This window comes from Lutjanus erythropterus, chromosome 2, assembly GCF_056507025.1.
Source record: "Lutjanus erythropterus isolate fLutEry1 chromosome 2, fLutEry1.hap2, whole genome shotgun sequence".
NCBI classification, from domain to species: domain Eukaryota; kingdom Metazoa; phylum Chordata; class Actinopteri; order Lutjaniformes; family Lutjanidae; genus Lutjanus; species Lutjanus erythropterus.
In genome coordinates this window covers 35,328,638-35,351,490 of record NC_139318.1, presented here as the reverse complement: position 1 = coordinate 35,351,490, position 22,853 = coordinate 35,328,638, and the positions used below count along the sequence as shown (strand labels likewise).

Genomic DNA, 22,853 nt, shown 5'->3' with positions numbered 1-22,853 from the left:
TAAACCAAACATCGCTCTTTCCAAACCAACTAAACTCCATAGATCAGTCATTTTAGCTTGCAGAACATGTCTGCTTCAATCTGTTCTGGATACTCCGGACTTATTGAAGTCACACAGTAACACAGTACAACGATAACAGACTGTTGTGGACCAGCAGCTCCCGTGTTCTGTGAGGTAAAATGGCTGGTATCTTCTGCTGTGTTTGGTTTGTTTGAAGAGAGCAATATTTGGCTCTGACAGGAAGGTCAAGCAGAGAAGATATTTTAAATATAGCCTATACTTAAACTGATATTGATTTCTTCTTAAGTGGCAAAAATACCTTTTGTTGCTGACCCTGTCTACAGCAGTACACCGCTGAGCTTCCTACACCTGCTGCTTCTCCAAACTGGGGATGTGTCGACCACAAGCTAGTGCAGGTAATACACCGACAATCGATTGCTACCTCATTCAACCCCACATCAAATAACACCCCTGTCCCTTTAACTATCACAAATACGTGCAGTGGACCAGGACGGCCACATGAGAACAGGCCAACCAAGACACAAGCCACTATGACTCAACTATGCACAATGGCTGTGAGGACCAACAGGGAGATGACACAGCTGAAACAGAAACGAAGGCCACGGCCTGGTGAAACCTCCCTTGATTGTTTATTGTGAGTGACTGAGTTCAGCTCTTCTTCTCCTCCTCCTGCTGCGAGCCGGTCACGCCCGCCGTTGGAATCCGTGTGTCGGGACGGGTTAGCCCAGTCGTGGAAATCACGTCTTGTTTAGAGCTGTTAACCTTTGCGTGAGGATGTTTCCAGTCGGACGACATTCTTCACGTGTTTGAGAGGAGCTGAGTTGTTTGTGTGTGTGTGTCTGAGAGGAGTTTGTTTTTCCCCCCGGTGCCTTCTCTGTTCTGGTGTGCCTTTTGGTTGTTCTCTCCCAGACCAGACAGACCAGCTGCTCTATGCCAGCCTGACAGTGACGGACAAGCTCAAGAGCGACTTTTCTAACATGCAACATGTTTCACAAAGCTCGGCTCTTTGAATTGTTTCAAAATTGGGCTTGATTACGCGAAATGTGGCATTAGTTTACCAAATTTACAGTCCTCATAACATAAATATTAAAGGTTTAGTTCAGATTATTTGAAGTTGGGTTGTATCAGGTACTTATCTGTAATCAGTGCAGTTTGGAGAAACGGAAAGGAGTACCAGCACGGAGGCTAAACAAGACGTATTTTAGCTACCTAAACAAAGACCAACCTGAAAAGTTTATCAGTTTAAGTGTACACTATACTTAAGATATTTGCACCACTTTACCAGATAGCCTTTACAGGCAGTAAACTGGCACTTTATGTTAGCAAAATATTACTCTTTTCAAACCAACCAAACTTCATAGGTGAAATCAGTCATTTTACCTTGCAGAACACACGGGTTTCTGGGCTACTGCTGCCTTGATCAATCAGTTAGTTTGTCTTATTCTGTAACTTTGGTGTTTTAAATTGTTAGTTTGGATTTACTGAAGTCACACAATAACAGAGGCAAACTGACCAATCAATGCAATGCAATGCAATTATTTTGCTAATCTGGCAGTGGTTTCCCTCCAGAAAAGGCTGTTTGACAGCGAGGTAAAGCAGTGAAAATATTCTAAATATCGTACACGCTTGAACTGATTATGTTTCTTTAGATGGGCCTTTTTAAGTGGTTAAAATACATTCTGCTGCTGACGCTGCTTCACGTCGGTGCTGATACTCCTCTCTGCTTCTCCACATCGTAGGCATATCAACCCTGCTGCAGGTAACACACTGACTATGGATACCTCATACAACGCCACTTCAAATAATCTTAACTATCCCTTTTATCTGGAAATGCAATCTCATCTTTATTATCTTGGCAGATCATCTGGGGCACACTACGTCACAGTTTTGCGTCAAGAATGAATCATGGGAAAGTCACAAAACTTGTATCATTGCAAATTTCCTCAGCATCACTGGGAAAACATCTGTCAGCAGCCATAAAGATTGTCTTTGATGTTTTAGAGTTGTGTATCACTGCCAAAAACATTTGTTTCTTTTGTTTTTTTTTGAGTATAAAAGATGGAAATTTTCTGTCACGAGTCAAAAGGAGCAGATCACTTGGGGTCCACGCTGAATTGCATTTAAAGCAGAGACATGTCAGACACCGTCCACTGGTCACAGTTCTTGCTCATGTGTCCTCTCTGAATACTCGATTGTGAATCTGACCTGAAAATACAAAGGCTCGATATACAACGCTTGAAAGGCCCAGCGATTGTCCTCAGGCACAGACTCTTTATGGCATTCCTTTTCTCTGCCTCTGTTGATCTTTCATGTACTGTACATGTCCCATGGTTGCATGCTGCCGTCTGTCTTGAGGAGGGTGGATGTTGAAATGTGTGTGTGACTTAACTGATATCTTTGATGTTGCATGAAACCTTCTTCTAATAAAGCCAGTAAAGGCAGCAAACCTTCCAGCTGGCAGGATCTGTGTCTGTTATATTGTAACGCCATCTGTAATGCAACTTTATACCATCTACTGGCCAAGCACATGTATTTGAACTGGTTGATCCAGTGGAGAAGCTACAACTGATGCGGAGGGGGGTGAATTTATTACAATCACACACACACAAATGCACCATATTGTTATGTTGTTACCTCAGATCTTTATAGGGTGGACACTATGTTTAAACTCTGGACTTGTGGACAACAACAAGCGCACTAACAAGGCGAGAGGAAAGATCTTTATCAATGAAAATGAGTTGAACAAAATGTGTTTCGTAGCTGTGGCACGATGTTCACGGGTCTCGACAAGCTCAATGCCAAGGAATTCTTGGGAATTAGAGGTCGGCAGAGACAGTCGAATAACTTTCACAGCTGGAAGCATAATGAGGAAAGCTTTCCCGTGGAGCAGCGGCGGGTCTAGTGTTGAACATATCACAAAGAGCATGTACAATACTGCTGTTTAATGTGTATGCTAAAATCAAAAGTTGTCCTACTGATGTCAATGCATGCATGAGAAAACCACGAGTCTTTACACATACATACACCCGCGTCTTTGGGAACAGCTTCCGCTCAATGTTGTGTACATTTTTTCTTTCTTTCTCTGGAAGTATTTGAGATGATAAAGGATCCAGATTTATATAAGAGCTCATTGTAATAATGCTTTGTAAACAGAAAAGTGTTGTAGTGAATGTTTGATCTGAAGTGAACATGAACCTTGTTAATAAACTATTTTTGAGACAAGACCGACTCGCCTTCCTTGGTCAGTTCTTGTTAAAAGTTATATGGTAACATACAGCAATATGATAACTTTAAAGGGACAGGTCACTCCCAAGTCAAAAGTACATATTTTTCCTCTCACCTGTAGTGCTGTTTATCCATTTAGTTTTGTTTTGTTTCAGTGCAAGTTGCCGAGTTTTGAAAACATATCGGCTGTAGGGATGTCTGTCATCTCTGGTGGTACTCAAGCTCCCTCTAGTGGTACGTTGAGGAGTCTCATAAATTAATTAATTTCAATTATTTTCAATCAAAATCGTATTGTGGCAGACTTTGTGACATCAGCAAATATCACTGTCCAAAGAATCGATACACAAATGTTTTGTGATGAAACTTGTGACTCTCAACCCTACTGCCTTACTGTGACAGCAGTCTGGCTGTGTCAACAGTAAATAATTTTATTTTTACAAATAAACCTGCGTTCTTCCTGACTTGTCTGTAGCTAAATAGCATAAAGTTACACCACTTTATTTTAACGTCAGTCATAATGATGGTACTCAGGAGAACCTAATATTTTGGTACTTGGTGTAAAACATTTGAGAAAGAAAATAGTTCCTCCATCAAACTGCTCATATTGCTGTTGAGTTATTCAAGAGTACTTTTTTGGTGCTTTGAGCATCACAAGCCGAGTGGCATCCAGTTCTATGATACTCGAGAGAAAACAGCCAGCTCTCCTGCAGATATATTCAAAATTCAGCTTCTCACACCAAAACAATGTCAGCAGATAAATAGCACCACAGGTAAGAGGAAAAACATGTATTTTTGTTTTTTTGGGTGAACTGTCGCTTTAAATGAGATTGCTCAAAGGGAGGGTTATGACATGACAGTGTGCAGTATAATATGCTTCAAAAAAGAAAGTTTATTTCTTTAACTATCATCAAAAAGGAATAGATGACTTAAAGAGACTAACTTTTTAAGTGCAAACAGCAGTAAGACAAACGGTGATGAATTCCTGAGAAATATTATCGCCTGTTTCTTATTTTTTCACCAAGAAAATTAACTGCTCATGTGGAGAAATCTTCATGCTAATTAAACTTGCCAGAAGTGCCAGCTTTATTTAAAAAGCCACTGAAGTGAAAAAGTCAAGAACAAAAGGTGTGCTACTTCGTTTTGGCAGTCATGAAAAACAGAACACTGTTTTATTGCACTAAAATATGCAAACGGCTCTTAGAAAAGTCATGAAAAGGATATATTCTTAACTAACGGGTGCCAATTTCTAGTTTGTTTAAAACTCAAAGAGAAGAAAAAATCTATACTGATATTTGCTGTGTATCTTTATGTACCTTAAGGGCCACTGTGTAGAAATTAGTGGCATCTGGTGGTGAGGTTACAACTCAACTCACCCTCCCCTTCCAACTGTGCAGGAGAAACTATGGTGGCTGCAAAAGGCCCCATCTAAAGCCAGTGTTTGGTTTGTCTCCCTCTGTATATATAAACAGCTCATTCTGAAGTACTGAAAGCACAATGATTCTTATTTTTAGGTGATTATACACTAATGAAAACATAATTCTGAATATTATATTCTGTTTCTGTCATATTCTGCCCCCTAAATCTTACACACCAGTCCTTTAAATCTGATCATTTTTAGAGAACGTCACCGCAAATTGTTCATTGTTTTGTGTCAGCTGTCAAACAGTGATGTTAATGCTCATTTTTCCATTCGGGGTCCACATACTGCTGGAGGGGACTCTCCTCCAGTTCAGCACCTGTGACAAACGCACAAAGACACAAAAGTTTCAGTTTCTCACAACAAGAACATCTCATGACTGCCGTGTGAAAGTTTACATTAGCGTTTTCTATCTCTACTAACTGTCAGAATCCACGTTGATTTTCAGGGTTGCCAGTCTCGAAACAAGATCATCTTCTCCTTCTGCATCTCTAAAGTCGAATCCAGTGTAGCCGTTCTCTTTCACACAGTAGCTGATGAACCTGCGAATGAAAACCGCAGATTAAGCAAGCATGGATGAAAAGCTCATTGTGTAATAAGCTTCTAAATAAGCTCCCATAAGCTCGTAAATAGACCTTGTGTTGAGATTGTTTTGTCAACTACTATTTACCAAGGTCAAGAATGCACTTTCAATCTCAATCACATTATGTTTTCAGTACAAAGCTCTTAACTCAGCATCTGCGGTTGAAAGAATACTCTTGTTGTATTTTCTGAAAACTTTCTCTCAACACTGCTAAAACATCTCCTGTCTCCCGCTTTGCCTTACTTCGCCCAGATGGGGTCCTTGTTGAGGATCACAGGGTTTCCCACGACTATCAGCAGGGACCTGGCTCTGGTCACGGCCACGTTGAATCTCTGCAGAGTAGATACAGACACATCAATGAAGAAACAAGGGGATAAACACATTTAAAAAACACTTTATATGTCTTTATATGAAGGAGCATAACAAACCTTTTCATTTGACAGGAATCCAAGGTTGAAGTCTTTGTCCATCTTGATGTAGCTGATGCTGCTGCGGACTGTAGACACCATGATGATCTTCCTCTCTTGCCCCTGAAACTCCTCCACAGACCCAACCTGAGGGGGAGAATCAGATTTTCAGCCAAGATACACAATGTGATTTAAAAGTTTAAAGTGTTTTATTTGTCAAATGCACGGTGCAACACAGGGTTAATCTGAACAATGAAATTCTTATGACATGACTAACAATTACTACATAGTAAACATTTTAAGTAATATAACATTTTGAACACAAATAAGGACAAAACAATTCTAAAGAAGAAAGAGAAGTGGAATGACTAACATAGTTTGCATATAAATATACATAAATATACATAGGCAATAAAAGACACTACTTATAGCAGAAGCCTGAGCCTGCAAAGGTGGGGAATATGGACAATAACAATATTATCAAATATGTAAATGTTAAGTGTGGGAGTGCCAATGTCAAGTGAATTAAATTACAGTGAAAACAATACAAGTAATAGTTGTGTGGCCTTTCTACGGCATACAGGAAGATCAGAATCCTTATTTATAATAAAAATATAATAATAAACTTAGTATTAAAAAGTAAAATCAGGAAATTAAAATCATACACAAATGAAGCAAATAAAGGAATAAAACCTCCAAGAATAAAGATAATTAGTAATAATAAAACAGATAAAATATGCTGGGAATAAAATTTGTGTGTGCGCTAGAATTAATGTTTTTTAGGTAAGTTTTGAGAAGTGATTTCCAAAACAAGTTACTGATTCAACAAGCCTCAGGTCCTCAGACAGGGATTTCTAGCAACTTACACCTTTTACAAAGTCAAATTCAAGCCTCTATCAAGGTGCATTTTCAAGCTTTTCCAGCACCTTATGACATATTTATATACACGTTATGTAAATGCAGCCCTAAATAAGCCCTATTTCACTTCTTCATCACATTAGATCAGATTTTATTGTGCTATAAACAACCAAAATTATGTTTGATGGTAGAAATCTACAGAAAGGTGACAAATTAAAGAAAAACACGTCGACATTTCATGTTTCAAAATATGTCACCTGTCTATAAGTGGACTCAGCATCCTATATAACCTGGCTGAACCAATACAAAACAATAACTTAGCATTACTAGACAATTAAGGGATTGTAATATGTGGTCATATTAAAGAATGTGAAGAGATGCCACGTGTGCAGAGAGGCAAGCAAGACTTGAATCGCCTTTATTTTGTGTGGAAGGCAAGAGCAAAATGCTCTATCTGACTTTATTATTATTTTCTTACTTTCTTTATTTATTAGTTATTTAATTACAGTTGTCCATGGGAGGAAACAGATGAGAAAATTTAATTGTATTGATTTGGTTCAGAGGAGTGAGTGTCATTGTATTTCTTTCAGAGCACCTAACAGCTGATACAGAGTAATGTATGTATTTACCTTGAGCTCTGTAAGATCAGCCAATCGTTTCAGAGCTGGGACGGACTTCAGGGCCTTTTGGATTTTCTCCACCTGTGAGAAGAACTCAGCGTTATTACCAAAATCTGTTTGCTCACATCTGTAAAAGATACACATGAGCACCATGCAGACTCACCTGTTTCCTGTAGGGGGCGATTATGCCAATGTCTTTAGCAAAGAGTTTGGGGAGACCCTTCTTTCCTTGTGTTTCCATCAGCTTGGTGAGGTAGTCGACCAGAACTTCAATCTCTGACACGTTGAAGAAAGACGGACTGTTGGCCTCTCTCTCGTCTTTGCCCATCACCCCGTGGAAGATCAGTGGGAAACCCTGTAGTGATGTGAGAGCGAGCAGTTATCTACGTTATCCCTGTGTTTTACAGGCTCTTTGGTGATCTGTGTAATTTGTTTCCACAATGTCCCGTTGAGTTTTTGTTGTTAAATCTCTGTGCTCTGTTGTACTTTGTCTCACGCTTGACTGCCCTAAAAAAAGCATTCCTCTTCAAACAGCCCTCCCAGGGCTTTCCCCTTTCATCATAATGGGAGTTTAGATTTTTTTTTCCCTACAATTTTACTTTTGCTCCTAATGAGAGTTCCTGCCATAATAAGATCTAATTTGTTGTAATGTTTTTTGTCATGTTTCCTGTGACAGTCTAAGGCATTTAAATAATATGGGTCTTGATGCTTTATGACACTGATTATAATTAAAGGGACACTCACGACACGTTACTTTGGTAGCTCACCTGGTAGAGCGTGCGCCCCATGTCCACAGACTGAGTCTTTAAGGCAGTGGCCCTGGTTTGATTCCAACCTGCAGCCCTTTGCTGCATGTCATCCTCCCTCTCTCACCCTTTCCTGCCTCTCTACAGCTGAATCTATCCAATAAGGGCTTTAAAAGCCCAAAAAATAGGAACAGTCGATGCAAATTAGTATTGCACTACTGTGAATTTGGAGGACAGATTAGAAACAAAGTGGATCAGAGTATCAGAGGCAAAGATATCCCAACTGGGCCAAGCTTCAAAAACTCTTAGTGATCCTAGTGGGATCCTAATGTCACGGCACACTCGCTCCCTATTGGCTGTCCTGCATGGCTGTCAGGCTAGGGGCTGGGCTTACCTGGTCACACAGCAGGTGTTGGTTTGAGAGGGGCGCGCCAATGTAATTAAGTAAGACGATGGGGAGCAGGTGTGGGACCCGGAGTGAAGAGAGTTAATTGTTTCTGCGCTGTGACGAAATGACCATCAAGTCTCCCCCTTTTCCTATTCAAAGCACTTTTTTTGAGTTATTATTTCATGTGTTTAATGTCCTGCAAAAACTTTCAATGAACTTTCAATGGAGCACTGAGGAAACGTGATGACGGACAGAGGAGAGCGAGCTGGCTGAGTGATGATCGTTGGATCGGAGCCAGAGCTGAGAGGAAACAGGTGGGCCCACACATTACCTTGAGCCTGGCAACTCAACGCTCAGTTTTCTTGTTGTTAATTATATGCACGGGCAACCAAGCTGTGGAGGCGCTGGACGAGTGTGTGCCAAGTTTCCCAGGGTTGCATCAGTAGCATCTTTTGTATTCTCTGTGACTAGTAAATTAACATGTAAAATTGTTAAACTTGTCCATGAAAGGATATAGAAAATTCACTGTAGTTGGTCGTAAGTATATACTAGTGATTTGCTGATTTGATACCCAGCATTGGTATCAGTTAGTGGCCAAAATCACTGGAACACATAATAATCCGATATGATCCATTAGCTTAAACCAGTGGTTCCCAAAGTGGGGGGTTAGTTAAATGTTCTTATCAACCAAAGGGGGTCCCAGCAGAGAAAGTTTGGGAACCACTGGCTTAAACTATCATGTAAATGCTGAATTAATCTTTGCATGACAGGCCGTAAAGAGAGATAACACAGATGAGCAGCATGTGTCACATGAACAGTAGCTAGAAGGTGCGTGAGACTTTTGTCATGCCAGCTGTGTGGAGCTATTTCAAGCTGAAGGAAGGGGGAAAAAAAGCCAAACAGCAGAGTGCAATTTATGTAAATTTAATTTTGAGCGTGTGAGTGGTGCTGCTCAATCAAAAATGCTGCTTCAAGTTCTGTGTGATATGGTCTAAATAAAAAGAGGCAGCAGTATTGCATAACTGAGTAATGCTGTGGGCTGTCTTCATGTGAGTAAAATATATGTTTCACAATTTGAACATGAAGATTTTTAAGCAAAGTGCGTCCATGTGTTGTGCACCTGGGTGATATCGGTATTGAGATCATTTCAAAAGTTTGGAGAAATTAAAAACCTTTTGGGGGAGGTATTTCCAGTTGCAGTAGGATTCACGATCCCACTGGTTGGCAAACACCTGCAGCTCATTCTCATAGAACAGCTCGTTGGGGATTTTCAGGATGGCAGCATGAGACCTGAGAGAAGAAAAGAGAGGGAAAAAAAAGAAAGCTGAAGCGTTTTAATCAAAACAAAAGCATTCTAACTAGAGATGAAAACTGAAACACGAACCTGTAGTTTCTCAGTAGTTTGGTGACAAAACGGGTGTCAAAGTGTCCGGAGTCCGTACTTTTCTGATATAAAGGATTATTCGTCATCAGTCTCTCAAGCAGAGAGAGCCCTGAAAAACATTATTGTCACAGTATTAAATTTATATCCTTGAATCATGTGGTTAAGCACAATGAAAATAAAGTTGTTGTTTTTTTATTTTATCCTACACTTTTGTCAGTAAACTAAACATGGTTAACAGTGCAGTAATTACTATCACAGCGTGCAATAATGTAATCCCTCTTATCTCACCAAGTCCATGCTGGATTGCAATAGGTGATCGAATTATTGGTCCTAGCTGCTTTGGATCTCCTGCCAGGACCAGCTGACCATCCCCTGCTCTGAGCAGACCTGTGGAACAAAGTGAAGCTTCCAATCAGTAACACGGATCAATTTCACCACAGGAGTACCTCTTACAAACTTACAAACTTAAAACATAAAGACTAGAGAGAGGTGGTCTGGCTTAAGGTCAGTATATACTTTCTGAGAGGTGTAGTATAGAATCTGGGAGCAGTGAGAAGCTTCTGTCAGACTTTTTGATAAAGATGTTTTCAAATTTTTTACAAAACAGTCATTCACACTCTCTGGAGCCACTGGCTAAAGCTGTGAAAATGGACAGAGCTTTAAATGCAAAGAAAATTCTGTCCCCCCACATTCCTCACATTCCTACTTCTGCCACTGAACATGCTCAGTGATGAACTGCACCAATTGTCTGCAATGTGCTTTTAGAAAAGTGCAACTGATTCCCAGATCAAGGTCTGTGCTAAGACCAGGGAGAAATCTGTTCAGGGTACTGCAGCCCTGGTTCGGGAGGCTTTACCACTTGTACCCTCCATCAGTGACAGAATTATTATGGTAATGTCTAACATCCTCATCAGAAAAGTTAAAAATCTCGACCTTTAGTTTTAGTGCACGGTTGAGCCAATACCATTTGTATACACTAGATCAGGGCTGTTCAATTACAAAGTCAGATGGGCTATATTTTAAAACCAGGAAATGTAGATAGTCCAGACATTTTCGGCAACCCTGTAAATGGTTACAATGTCAGACGAGTACATTTTTAATACCAGATGTGACACTGGCTTTAATTCTGTCATCACTTATGCATCATTCAAGATGCGCAGCGTGCATTCTGTTAGGGTTTTGGAGTTTGTGAATGAGCTTTTCTTCTTTGCCAAAACCCAGGATACGGCTCTGACAGTAAGATGCAATCAAACTCTGCACTTCAGTGTCCCTCTCCTGCGATCCTTCTGGAAATTTTGCCCAGAAGGTTTGTGCGTTTCTCAGCGCGGTGCCTCCGAATATTCTATTCTTTAACTCCAGCAGTGCACACATTGCAAATTAAACACATTGGTTTTGCTGTCGGGGATGGCAATAAAGGTGATAAGAAAATGTTAACTCGTGAAAGATGTGATTGGTGTTGTCGCTGCATCCATAAACATCATGCTTGATTGGTACTGTGCATGTGCAGCTCTCAACAGAGAAAGAAGAAGGAAGCGAAATGGCTCACAAGTTAGCTATTTCCATACTTCTGCTTCCACTATAGCTTACTTATTTTGTCATAAACCAGATTAATAGGTGCTGAGCCACTCAGAGGCTGCTTTTCGGCAAGATGTGGCCAACACTGCATAGACCAGCACTAGATAATGATGCAAAAACAGATCATCCTTCAGATTTGATCAAAATTAGACCTGCAATCTCTAAGATATTATCTGACAAATCAGATTTATTACATGAATGGGTGCATGATCTATGTGCTGTATTAGTTTGTATGCATCTTCAGATTCTTTCATCAAGATTTCACAAAAAAAAAAAGACTTTTGTAGTAAGGACTGCAACTAACGATTATGTTCACTATTGACTAATCTACCAATTATTTTCTCAATTAATTAATGTATAAATATTACAAAACTGTGTGTGACATCTTCAAATTGTTTTATTTGTCTAACCGACAGTCTAAAACCCAAAGACTCTTCATTTATGATAATAAAGTAAAGCACAAAAGTACAAACTATTAATCGCTTATCAAAATAGATGCCAATTACTTATCTTTCAATCGATTCATAGATTGATTGACTAATTGTGGCAGCCCACATTGTGGTCTCCTGATAAATTAGATATTCTGCATTTACCTGCAATAGAAATGACGCACTCTGGCTCCACTGCCTGGCCTGATTCATCCAAGAAGACATGGGTAAAATGGCCGACCGGGATTCCTCCAGACACCAGCCTGAAACCAGAGACACAGCAGAACATTTTACAGTAGTAATAAGCACATACAGCATGGCTCATGACGCCAAAGAGTCAAATAATACCAAATGCTGAATGGTTACTATACATGAAAGGGACCTACCTGCCAGCTGTGATCATAGTTGTCACTAGGATTTTGTATTTCATCAGAATTTGTTTATCTGGAAAATCAAAACTATCTTCTCTCTCATCCCAGTTACAGCATTTCTGCAAGAGCAAAAAACATGACAGAAATTAAATTTAAGCATTTGAATGTAAGACTTCCATCTACCCGAGGTTATTCTATTACAGCCCCTTATGATCCATACATCTGCTCCCATCAAGTTTTAGTAAACAGGCAACACTTTCTTTACACTGTTTGTAGTAACCAACATGCAGATCAACAAACATCATGAATCATTAAGGCCAAACTGGTAAGAAGACTTTGATCACTGTAATGAGTCATCTAGCTAAAATGTGGGAGAACTTGCTGACGTTACTGTTACATATAAACATCTTTCTGTTTTTACTTTGAAACTCAAAACAGTAACATGTACATCTAGTTACACATTTTGTTTAATGGATCATTCATAGCCATAAATGTACTGAATCACACAATATAAAAAGCACATTTATCACCAGTAAGATTTTAGCTGCTTTATGGTCAGTAACCATATTATCCTGTGGATGAGAAACTGTCAGCTGATGCTCACCATGAGGCTCTTGGGGATACTTCTCGGGTCTCGGCTGCTGGCGTACAGACGATAAACCTGACGAGGCTCCATGTGTACCAGCAGCCTCTCACAGAGAAGGTCACATGCACTGTTTGACGGTGCACAGGCCAGGATGTGAGCTGACGGATCTGCCCTGCTGACCTGCAAATGTAAGCAAAGTAAAATTTGTTACTCAGAATTCTTGACACATTATTTTGATGCTTTGCTGCCTTTTATTTAACACTACTGGTTTAGGTAGAAATGTGTGCATCTTGGAAGAAATTAAAGCGCACTACTGAATTTGTTCAGGCCAATTATGAGCTGAATTAGAATGACAGGCTCCCCCTTGCACACTCATGAATTATAAAAATAAGTTTATATGTCAGGTGCACAATCAAAGAAACAGACTACCTAAAAACTTGGTTTTAAATCCTGAATATTTCTCTTTAACATAAAATATTTCTGACTGAATAAGCAACAAGTTTGAGAAAAAGCACGCCAAATTATAAATTAATGAGACTTTGAGGCTTCTTCAGGACTATGTGGGTGTGGTTTGATCAGATTTGACTGACGTGGCATCTCCATGGCAACCAAACAACCCCCAAAAAGCAAACAGCTTTCTATTTCTGATTCCTATGTTGTCTGAATCAGCTGTCAGTTGTCAAGGGGAAATACATGACGTCACCAGTTTGACTTGTCCACTTCAACCCAGTAAGAAAAGCACAGACAAAACCCAGAAATTTCTGAATCTGGCAGGCGGTGTGGTTATATTAGGACTGCGAGTAACAAACATTTTCATTCTTGATTAATCTGCAAATCTCATTTGCTCAACTAACAGTCTGATCTATAAAACAAAAATGTAAAAATGTCCATCACAATATTGTAGAATCCAGGCTGTCACATCAGACTTTCACTACACGATTATACTGGGCCATAAGAATTCACAGTAACAAAGTTTGAAATAAAATGTTATGAGCCTTTCATCTTTAACTTTATTGTGCATTTTGTCTCATTTTTTGCAAATGAATTACACTCAAAATAGAGTGTAGGGAGAGAGAGTCTGTAACCATAACTGTAACTGATTTAAGAACATACATGATGAATAAGAGATGATGGATTATTTACACAATATTACAATGTATAATTATGTGTATTAACATGATATCAATATTTCATTTTTTAAATATCATAGTTATCCTCATTACCAGTATTTTGCAACGCCCCTACCTAGAACCCAATGTGACGTCATCAAATTTCTTGTTCTATTCCAGAAACAGCCCAAGACCTAAAAATATTCACTTTACTGTGAAACTTACTGTGCTGCAAATCCTGACACTGAAGAAGTTAAAACTTCCTGAAATAATATTATGAAAACACTTGGTGCTTTTCTCTTGTAATTCACAAATCATCGCAGATCTAGTTCATACAGAGCTCCACTGCAAACACTAAAGGGAGCTGGTTTTCAGGGCCTAACTTCAGACTAATGACTGAACAAATTCTTGAACACTTAATACCTGATTCATGGCCTCAACCAGAGTGATTGTCTTTCCAGTTCCAGGAGGCCCAAACACGAGATGAGGGGCAGGCTTTGATGATCCGGCTACGATGCGCTGGACCGCCGCATGTTGCTGCGGGTTGTTTTCAAGCTGACGGTTGGACATTCTGGATGTGAGAATGGATTTTTTACATTTTACACATAGGTAAAACACTTTACTGTTTAAAAAGGTAGAGCCCAAAACAGAAACTGAATCAGCTGAATAAAGCAATTCAAAATGTGCAAATGAAAATCTAATTTGTTATCTGTGTCCCTGTCACAGATGATAAGGAGATACAACTTGCTTTAATTAAGTCCAAGCAGGAAACAGTGAACTTGTCTTGTCTGTTGTGTGTTTGAGGAGGCAAAGCTTTGCATGCAAGTTCTCAACATAATCCCCCATGTTGTACTATACCCACTTGAGGCAACATTATGGCATTAAACCAAAGAACAGTATCCCCTCATGTTAGTACAATATGGTGGATGAGAGCCCAGAGAGAACTGAGGAGAAAGCTGCTGAGCACACACACTCATCATTACGATTTCATACACTCTTATCACCAATGCCAGACAGCCTCTCTGTACTACAACTTATACAGTGCTTTAAGGTACTTAGGTTTGTGGATGATGCTTCGTCTATGAGTGTTCTGCATGCATGTTCTTCCCATGTTGCATAGGGAACAGACCTGAGTTTAGGCATGGGGAGATTAGCCACCGCTGCACCAGATGGGAACAGCACCTCTTCGAGTTGATGTTTTGCTGCCAATTCCACCGCGCGATGCTGCAGCCTCAGGCTGTACCGGTTGATAGTGAACTCCACTTTAAACTTCATATTGCTGATAAAAATCTGCAACAACCTGAGACAGAGGTGGAAGGTGAGAGGAAGGTGTGAGTTAGGAGTGGAATCATTTGTAGGAGACGCCTCAATCTACTGAGATTCTTTAAGTTCAGCAGCATTTTTTTTTTTTTTTTTGGTTTGTTTGTTTTTTGGCAGTCAGTGTGCATTACAGTCACAGCATAAAACAGATTGAGGCTCACAAAAATGAACAGATTTTAATACACATATTTCAGTGAGAAAGTATAAATAAGGAGAATCACATACATTTTTTTCACATTATCAGTCACACTATAACAATCCATGTGACAACATGTACTTGTGGTTAACTGGTGAGAGAAGGTGAAACCTGAGGTGTGGTTGGTAAACAGGTTCCAGCTCTTTTTTTGCTGTGTCATTGTACACAGAGGAATGACAGGGTGTAAACTTCACAAACTGAGTCTCAAAATCACCACAAACCACAAAAGTAATTTTGATGAAAGGGGAGAGAACGGAGGATGGAAACAGAGGAGAGAAGCTCAGTGGTGTGCTGGGATTTTATACCTTAAGTACCAGCAGGATGCAAACTTTACTTTCTCTGACTGTGTGAAAATCTGATGTTTTCACATCACTGATGACAAAAACATGAGGGAGGCTGAACCAGGAGACTCGTGTAGGCTGAGTTCAGTGTGATGCCAAACTAAAAACTCTAAATGTTGAACAGCGAGCACAGCCCTCGAGTTTGATTCTTTATTTGGAGAGGCACGGTTTCAAGCAGACAAGTATCCTTAGTCCAGCTCTTACTTCTTGGAGAAGCCCAGCTTCACACTCTCCAGCTCCACTCTGTGAACATATCCGTTGTACACGGTGATTGGTTCAACCTTGTCTTCAGACTTGGACACCCTCAGACAATCTCCTCGTAGTACAGATGGTCGATTCTCAGCAACACCAGGAACCTGTTAGAGGATAGAAATGTTGGCCTTCTTTCTGCTCTGCAATGCTTCTATTCTTTTCTCAACACAGATCACTGAGCTCACAGTAGATCAGCAAGTTTTCAGACGACAACATCTACATCAAATAGAAATTATATAGTATTATGCAAAGGAAGCAAAGAGAGAAAAGATAAGAAACACCTGTTCTGGACTCACAACACAAACTTTTGATTGCTGCCATGTGAAACAGTAGATATGTGCTGTGAGAACTCCTTACTCTGAGTGTGAGCAGTTTTTTGTTGCGTTGATCTGGAATCATAGTTTGATTGTTGAGGTCATACTTCCTGATGTCCACTTCCATCTGTATCTCTTCCAGGTGTAGCAGGAGGTGAAACCGAGAAGAGTACGTCTTCATCTTTAAGGCAGAGTTGAGGAGACCTCTGGACACACAATATATACACAAACGCTGTGATGGTGAGGGAGTTAAAGTTCGACTCCATCTCAGTTCCTGAACAGGTTTTTCACATGGAAACTCCCACTCAGCCATTAGAAAAAAGAAGTGACGCAGGTTGTAGCACTGATGCCCTCCCCTTCGTCAACATATAGGGGTTTTATGCAGCAATATTATCATGCAGAACCCTGCATCAGGTCAGATGGAAGGGCTTGATAAAATAAAAAAATAACATTTTGACACTAAAACATATACATATGACCAAATTTTTAATGTTTTAGATTTGAATAAACAAACAAACACTATCTTTAAAAGAAAAAGTTGAGAAAACTCAGAATCTCAAGGGGCCTGTCTTCACAATTTTTTTAGTTTTGAATCAAACTCAAACTCTTTAAGTTTTGCAATAAACTAAAAAAAAGATTTCCCAACTTAAAATCTTTTGTTCAGATGTTTTACTTTTCTTCAGAAAAACAAATTGTATTTCAAAAATGTATTCATTAAAGTGAAAGGGAATAATGGGTAATGACTTAATACTTTCAATTAACCGTTTATTTTTCAAGATGCCAAATCATGACAAATTGGGAACAATTTTTTACAAATACAGAATTTTTGTGGTTTCTAAAACTCAAAGATTGAAGTTTGTCTTATCGATTTCACAGTTTACTTCAAAACATAGAAGTTTGAGTTGAGTTTGACTTAAAACCCAAAAAACTAGTTAAGCCAGATGCCTTGAAAGATGAAGATGCCTTGAGTTTTCTCAGCTTTACAAAAAACAAACAAACAAACAAAAATAAATAATAATAATAATAATGGACCTGCCCTTTAAACCCAGAAAAAACTTTGGTCGTTCTCTCACTTGACTGATGGCAGACTCTGCCTGGCAGCTGGAGACAGTTTCTCAGAGTCCTCCATCCCTCGATTAGCCAGCTCCTTTAAGTAACGAGGATACTTGTATTCTCCTAATTTCACTAGCATCTTTTGAGGCCTGACGATGGTACTGCAGAGAAACAAAACACGAGCGCATCATGACTGTAATCGGTGAAGATAAAACACAATTTCAGTGGCCGCTCTGGGCCCACTTGTTGATTAATTTCAATTACAAGTGAGGGAAAAAGCCTTCAAACAGCTCCCAAATCAAATATTTACACTGAAATCTGTACTAATGAATTTCCTGCTGTTCGGGAAAATACTGTGCTAATTCTATTTGGGAATGCAAATGCAGTGTGCTGCATTTACCACAGCAATTCTCAAACCAGCATGATTTTTTCGCACTCACACTGTAACATTACCTGACTCACAATCAGGGGTGGACAGTAACAAAGTACACTTACTTGAGTATCTGAACTTTACTTGAGTATTGTTTTTTTTTTTTTTTTTTCAGAAATGTATGACTTTAACTCCACTATATTTGAAAGGCAAATATTGTACTTTTGACTTCACTATAAAAGTGTATTTCTATTGTGAGTCTGGACTGGTTTACAGTCATTTTTACCTCTCAGGAGGAACTCCTTCCACTATCACGGTGTTGACAGGCTTGTATGTGACTGTCTGAAACCGTTTGTAAGGAGACACGGGCCCCAGCTCCACAGCCAGCGGGGTCCTGGCTAACGCCTCCATCTCCCTCACAATGCAAAAAGGCACAGATCCCGGCAGATCCGGGCAGAACTCAAAGTACATTGTGGCGGGGAAATATCCGTAGTGATTCAGCATGTAGCGAACCACGACTTCATAGCTCTCTCCTGCGGAACAAGGAAGAAGGCGCGGGAGGAGCTGTGAGCATTAATTACTTCTTCAGTGTGTTTTTGTTTTGTCAGTGAAAACGGAGAGGAGGAGTGTTAGGTGTCTCACCGGGACAGAGGAACAGCGGACAGGCTCTGGTCACTCTCCTCTCGTCCTCCAGAGTGAAACAGCGGATCTTGTGCAGGGCAGTGTAGTAGGTGAAGTGGATGCAGTTTGGACCCTTGTTTACGATGTGGAAACTGATGATGAACAGCTCCCTCAGACGATCCACAGTGAACCGAACCTTCCCATCCTTCACCACAGGATCCGAAGTGATCTCAACGCCCCCCTTATCAGCTGTCAACTTCTTCCTGTGTGAGAGAGAGGCATGATCAAAGATTATAGCTGTAAGACTCGACAGAGGGAAAGTGAAAGCATCTTTGTGGTTGGACAGTCAATTTATAGAGCACCATGTACGTGCAAGTAATGCTGCAACTAAGGATTATTTTTTCGCAGTCGATCAATCGGTCGGTTGATTATTTTCTCAATTTATCGATTAATATGTCAGAAAATGATGACAAATGCAAATCAATGTTTCCCAAAGCCCAAAATTATAATGTCCTCAGATGTTTTGTTTTATCCACAAATCAAAGATATTTAGATTACTGTCACAGAGGACTGAAGAAACAAGAAAAAATTCACATTTAAGAAGTTGAAATCTGAGAATTCTTTTCTTTAAAAAAAAATGACTCAAACCAATTAATCGAGTATCAAAATAGTCCGCGATCAATTCAATAATTGATTAATCGTTGTAGGTCTACCTGCAAGTTTCCCACATCATCACTCCCATCGCCCGGCTCAGCCTCTTTTCATTTCCCACCGTTTACTGTCTCTCCAGACGGTCCGATGTCAAACTAGAAGAGTGCTGTAAGTAGAGTGCTGACCTCCAGCAGGCAACAGATGCTGAGGAACCTTCTGCATCGCTGATACAACTGTTTAGATGCATCCGGTAGAGATTTGCAAAGTTTTAAATAAATTAATTTGTATAGTATAGTCTCAGTTTTCTCATCTAGATGTATGCAAAGTCTTTAATAAACTGTTTTGTATAGTATTGTTAGTTTTCTTTAGGATGCATAGAATATTGTAATAGCACCGCAATTAAGCATCCTGGGTTTCCCTAACTGTATAAACTTAATATGGAAACAATAAACAAGATAAAGTTCTCAATTTAAATATTCTTATTTATTTAAATCATTCTGTTATTTATTTAGAACGTTACGAGAAACATAGCAGCTTTACAACAATATAATAGATATAGAAATCTACTTTTTGGAAAAAATTCACAAAAGCTGAAATTCTAAATGATTTACATTTGACGCTGCATATTTAAAGGTAACAGTCTGCATGTTCCAGTGGAAGTTGTGGCTTTTCAGAAGGTTAATGTTTTGGAATGCTTAGACCGCTCCCAGCAACTTCATTTAAATCCAACAAGTAACCACTTTTAAGTTTATTTTTTTGAGTTTATAACAAACCAAATTTAATGAAAACTGATTCAAATTTAAGTGAGTTACAGTCGATTTTGTAATGAAGTCTACAGCTTTCTTTTTTTTTTTTTTTTTTACTAGTGGACGTTGAGCAATAGAGCAACTGCACAGACGCATAGCGGAGATGGTGGCAAAGTTAACTTGAGTGAATCAAAACATATAAAGTATGGAATTCATCTACAGATGCTCCAGTTTAAGATGAAACAAAGCCTGAGGCCACAACAAACAAGACTACAACAGACTAAGTTAGAGTTGTTTTTAGCCCAGCAGTGGGCCGGATCTGGTGCCTGGGCCATATTCTGCCCAGTTCTGTTCTAACGGGTACACTCTCAGGTTCCATTACTGCCTTCATCACCATCTGATATGGAACAAGATCCTGACTGTGGAAAGTGAGGACAGCAGAAAGCATCACTGAGGTTTCTTCCCCTCCACTGAGGAAATCATACGTTAACATCCATCTATTATTAAGGCTGAAAAAAAAGTCATATTACAATAATTTTGACTGAAATTACAATATGCGATATGATTGGTGGAAATGGCCAGTTTTTAATAACAATTTTCATGTTCACTGAAAAAAATAATATTAAAATCGGATGATGTGATATTTATACTGTATATATGATATAAGATTTTTAGGCCAGGTCATCTGTGCTGTTTTCTCATACATTTTTCCTTTTTCAAAAAATTGCAATGTGGTTAGGGTTCAGCAATTTGGATATTGCACTTGGCCATATGGCGATTTTATAACAATAGTGATTAATTGTTCAGCTCTATCAATTATCCACACTGCAGCTATTAGTCAATTATTTGTTCATTCAATCAGAATCTATTTTGATATCAATCTACTGTGTAAGTCATTTTTAAGATAAAAGCGCTCCTCCCACGACTGTTGGATTAGTGATCTCTTGATTCTTCTGTCATGTGGCAGACAGTGCTCACAAAAGGGACTTTTGACCCAACTTTTTATGGCGACGCATGAGTCAGTGGAACATACAACATCATTGTTCAGAGAACACACTAAGACTAACCCACCTGTTCGTCTTCAACTTGTTAAGGACTTCTGTAGCCAGCTTTTTCTTGGGGGTCAGCACAGGGGTCACGGGGGCGGAGGGGACAGAAGAGCGTGCTGCAGGTACCTCAGGTGGGCTGTGTGGCTGCTGAGGGGCGTGGGGCCTCCTCCACTGGTCACAGTACACTCTAACCTACAACAAGGATTAAAAATAATATGTAACTTCCTCATCTTTTTCTGAATTCATGGCAAAACATGTCCAGTCTTGTTCCCCAACAGAGAAATGACAGCTCTTACCTGAGGTCTGACATTGATGAAGATCTTCCCCTGTCTTATGTAGGCTTTGTTGAATTTCAGAAGGGCATAGACCACCCTGGAAAAGTTGGGGTCTTTTATTCCTTCTCTGTGAAAATAAACATAAACAGTAGTTGTATTACACACAGCAGCCCATTCTAACAGCAGCAGCATGTGACACACGCTTGTTTTGCAGCCTACCTGCCCTTAAATTCAGAGTTGTAGATGTCACGAAGTTCCCTCTTGCTTGTGTTGGATATTCTGTCTCCCAGATATTCAATGAAGTCCAGTCCGGATTCAAGACACTCTGTGAGCGACATGTTGACGTGTTACAGGCCGCTGCTACTGACCGACTTTCGACTGAAAATGAGGAAGTTCATCGACTCACACACTATCAGCTTCAATTTCCTGAAGTATTAATGTAGCGGATGGTGTGAAAATACGCTCTGACGGTGAGGACATTTCCAGATGTTACGTATTTTGCGCGAATTTTGTGCATATTCGCGCGCTGTGGAAGTGGAGCTTAGGCTCTCATTGATTTGTCATTCATTTTAAACGTTAAAATATCCATTAAATGATATAGAAATCTACTATTTAACGCAGCTTGGCGCAAAGTTCCAAGTGAGGGACGCTCCCTAACGGTCGGTTGTTTCCAGATGTCTAGATAACCCCAGACTAACGAGAAAATCTCGCGAGAGTGATCATTTTAACGTGAGCCGAAACTTTTCCCAAATTCTAACAAACTGTTTTTGTCCCTGCACCTAAACAGATCATGCTCGCATTATAATACATGGTTGGTTTGAACAGCGAACACAATGAGGAAACAAACACTTACAGATCTCGCGAGATTTCCCGCAAATCTAGGGTTCCTTTCTAGACTAAATTCTTACGGTTTGAGGCAGGGAGCGTATGCAGTTGCTTGACAAAAGGAAAGCGAAAACAAACAAACAGGAGGAAACAGCCTACATTCTCGGTATGATCAGCTTTAGTGTGAAGTCTTCTGTCTTTGCATAGGTGACAAAATGTACCAAATTTAAATTTGCCTACGCCTTTTATATGACGAATATATATGAGCACCTCCAGATACGGTTTTGCTGACACTCCCTAAGCTATAGTTAGACATAATCAGGTACAGAGCTCTGTACATGTGTTTCCAAATTCATTAAAATACTTTATGCTAACGATTGGATTAGTGACATCTTTAAGTTATTATTTTTTTCTTTTTTCTTTGCAGTGAATTTGCAGAAAATTTGGCGATTTGGCTTTCATTAATAATCAAAATTACAATTCTAACAGTTGTTTTCTTCTGGAATAATTAAATATTGTTGCTTCAAAAATGGCTTGAATGAGTAATCCATAATATTTGCTTTTCAATGAGTTGGCATATCATTTAAGTGACTCATCATTTTAGCTACAGTTGCATAATAAATTTCTATGAATTACCTAATATAAATCAGCTTATCATTTCAGCTCTAATCAAAATTAAATCAGGATAGAATCATAATTCTAGGTTCACAAAAGCAGAATTACATTCATCATTTACATGGAGAAACATGAAATGTATAGCTGGGACAGATGTAAAATACCAAATGCACACTGTTTAATAAATGACACCCTGTGTTTTATTCTCAATATTTCCATATTTAGTCTCGATGAAATTTGACCTGCATGACACAGCTGAGTTTACATATACTGATAAACTGGCTGCCAAATATATTTTTGTAGCCAACACTTCAAGAACACAAATCCCCCCAGTACAATCTGCCCACCTAAGCAAAGTCTGACTAGCCGCCAACCAAACTCAATAATATTTTCTACTGAATTAACATATTTTACACTTCATTTATACAAGTCTTGCAGAGAACACCAAATCCTTTAAATTATTTTTTTTTTTTTGGAAAAGAAGAGAAAAAAACTTGACACATGATG

General features: G+C 39.3%; 1 protein-coding gene across 1 annotated transcript; it reads right to left on the bottom strand.

The window, feature by feature from the left end:
* Positions 1-4,698: 4,698 nt before the first annotated feature.
* Positions 4,699-21,734, bottom strand: mov10a (Mov10 RNA helicase a). Its single transcript, XM_084738240.1, has 22 exons — positions 21,126-21,734; positions 20,928-21,033; positions 20,654-20,823; positions 18,207-18,448; positions 17,851-18,097; positions 17,215-17,355; positions 16,185-16,347; positions 15,780-15,931; positions 14,848-15,018; positions 14,142-14,289; positions 12,628-12,789; positions 12,039-12,142; positions 11,818-11,915; positions 9,938-10,036; positions 9,650-9,758; positions 9,438-9,555; positions 7,295-7,486; positions 7,141-7,212; positions 5,675-5,800; positions 5,490-5,578; positions 5,087-5,205; positions 4,699-4,982 (listed from the first exon to the last, which is right to left on the bottom strand). Exons 1-22 carry the CDS (start codon positions 21,242-21,244, stop codon positions 4,918-4,920), a joined length of 3,012 nt encoding a protein of 1,003 aa, XP_084594366.1. The 5' UTR covers positions 21,245-21,734; the 3' UTR covers positions 4,699-4,917.
* Between the last annotated feature and the right edge of the window lie 1,119 nt (positions 21,735-22,853).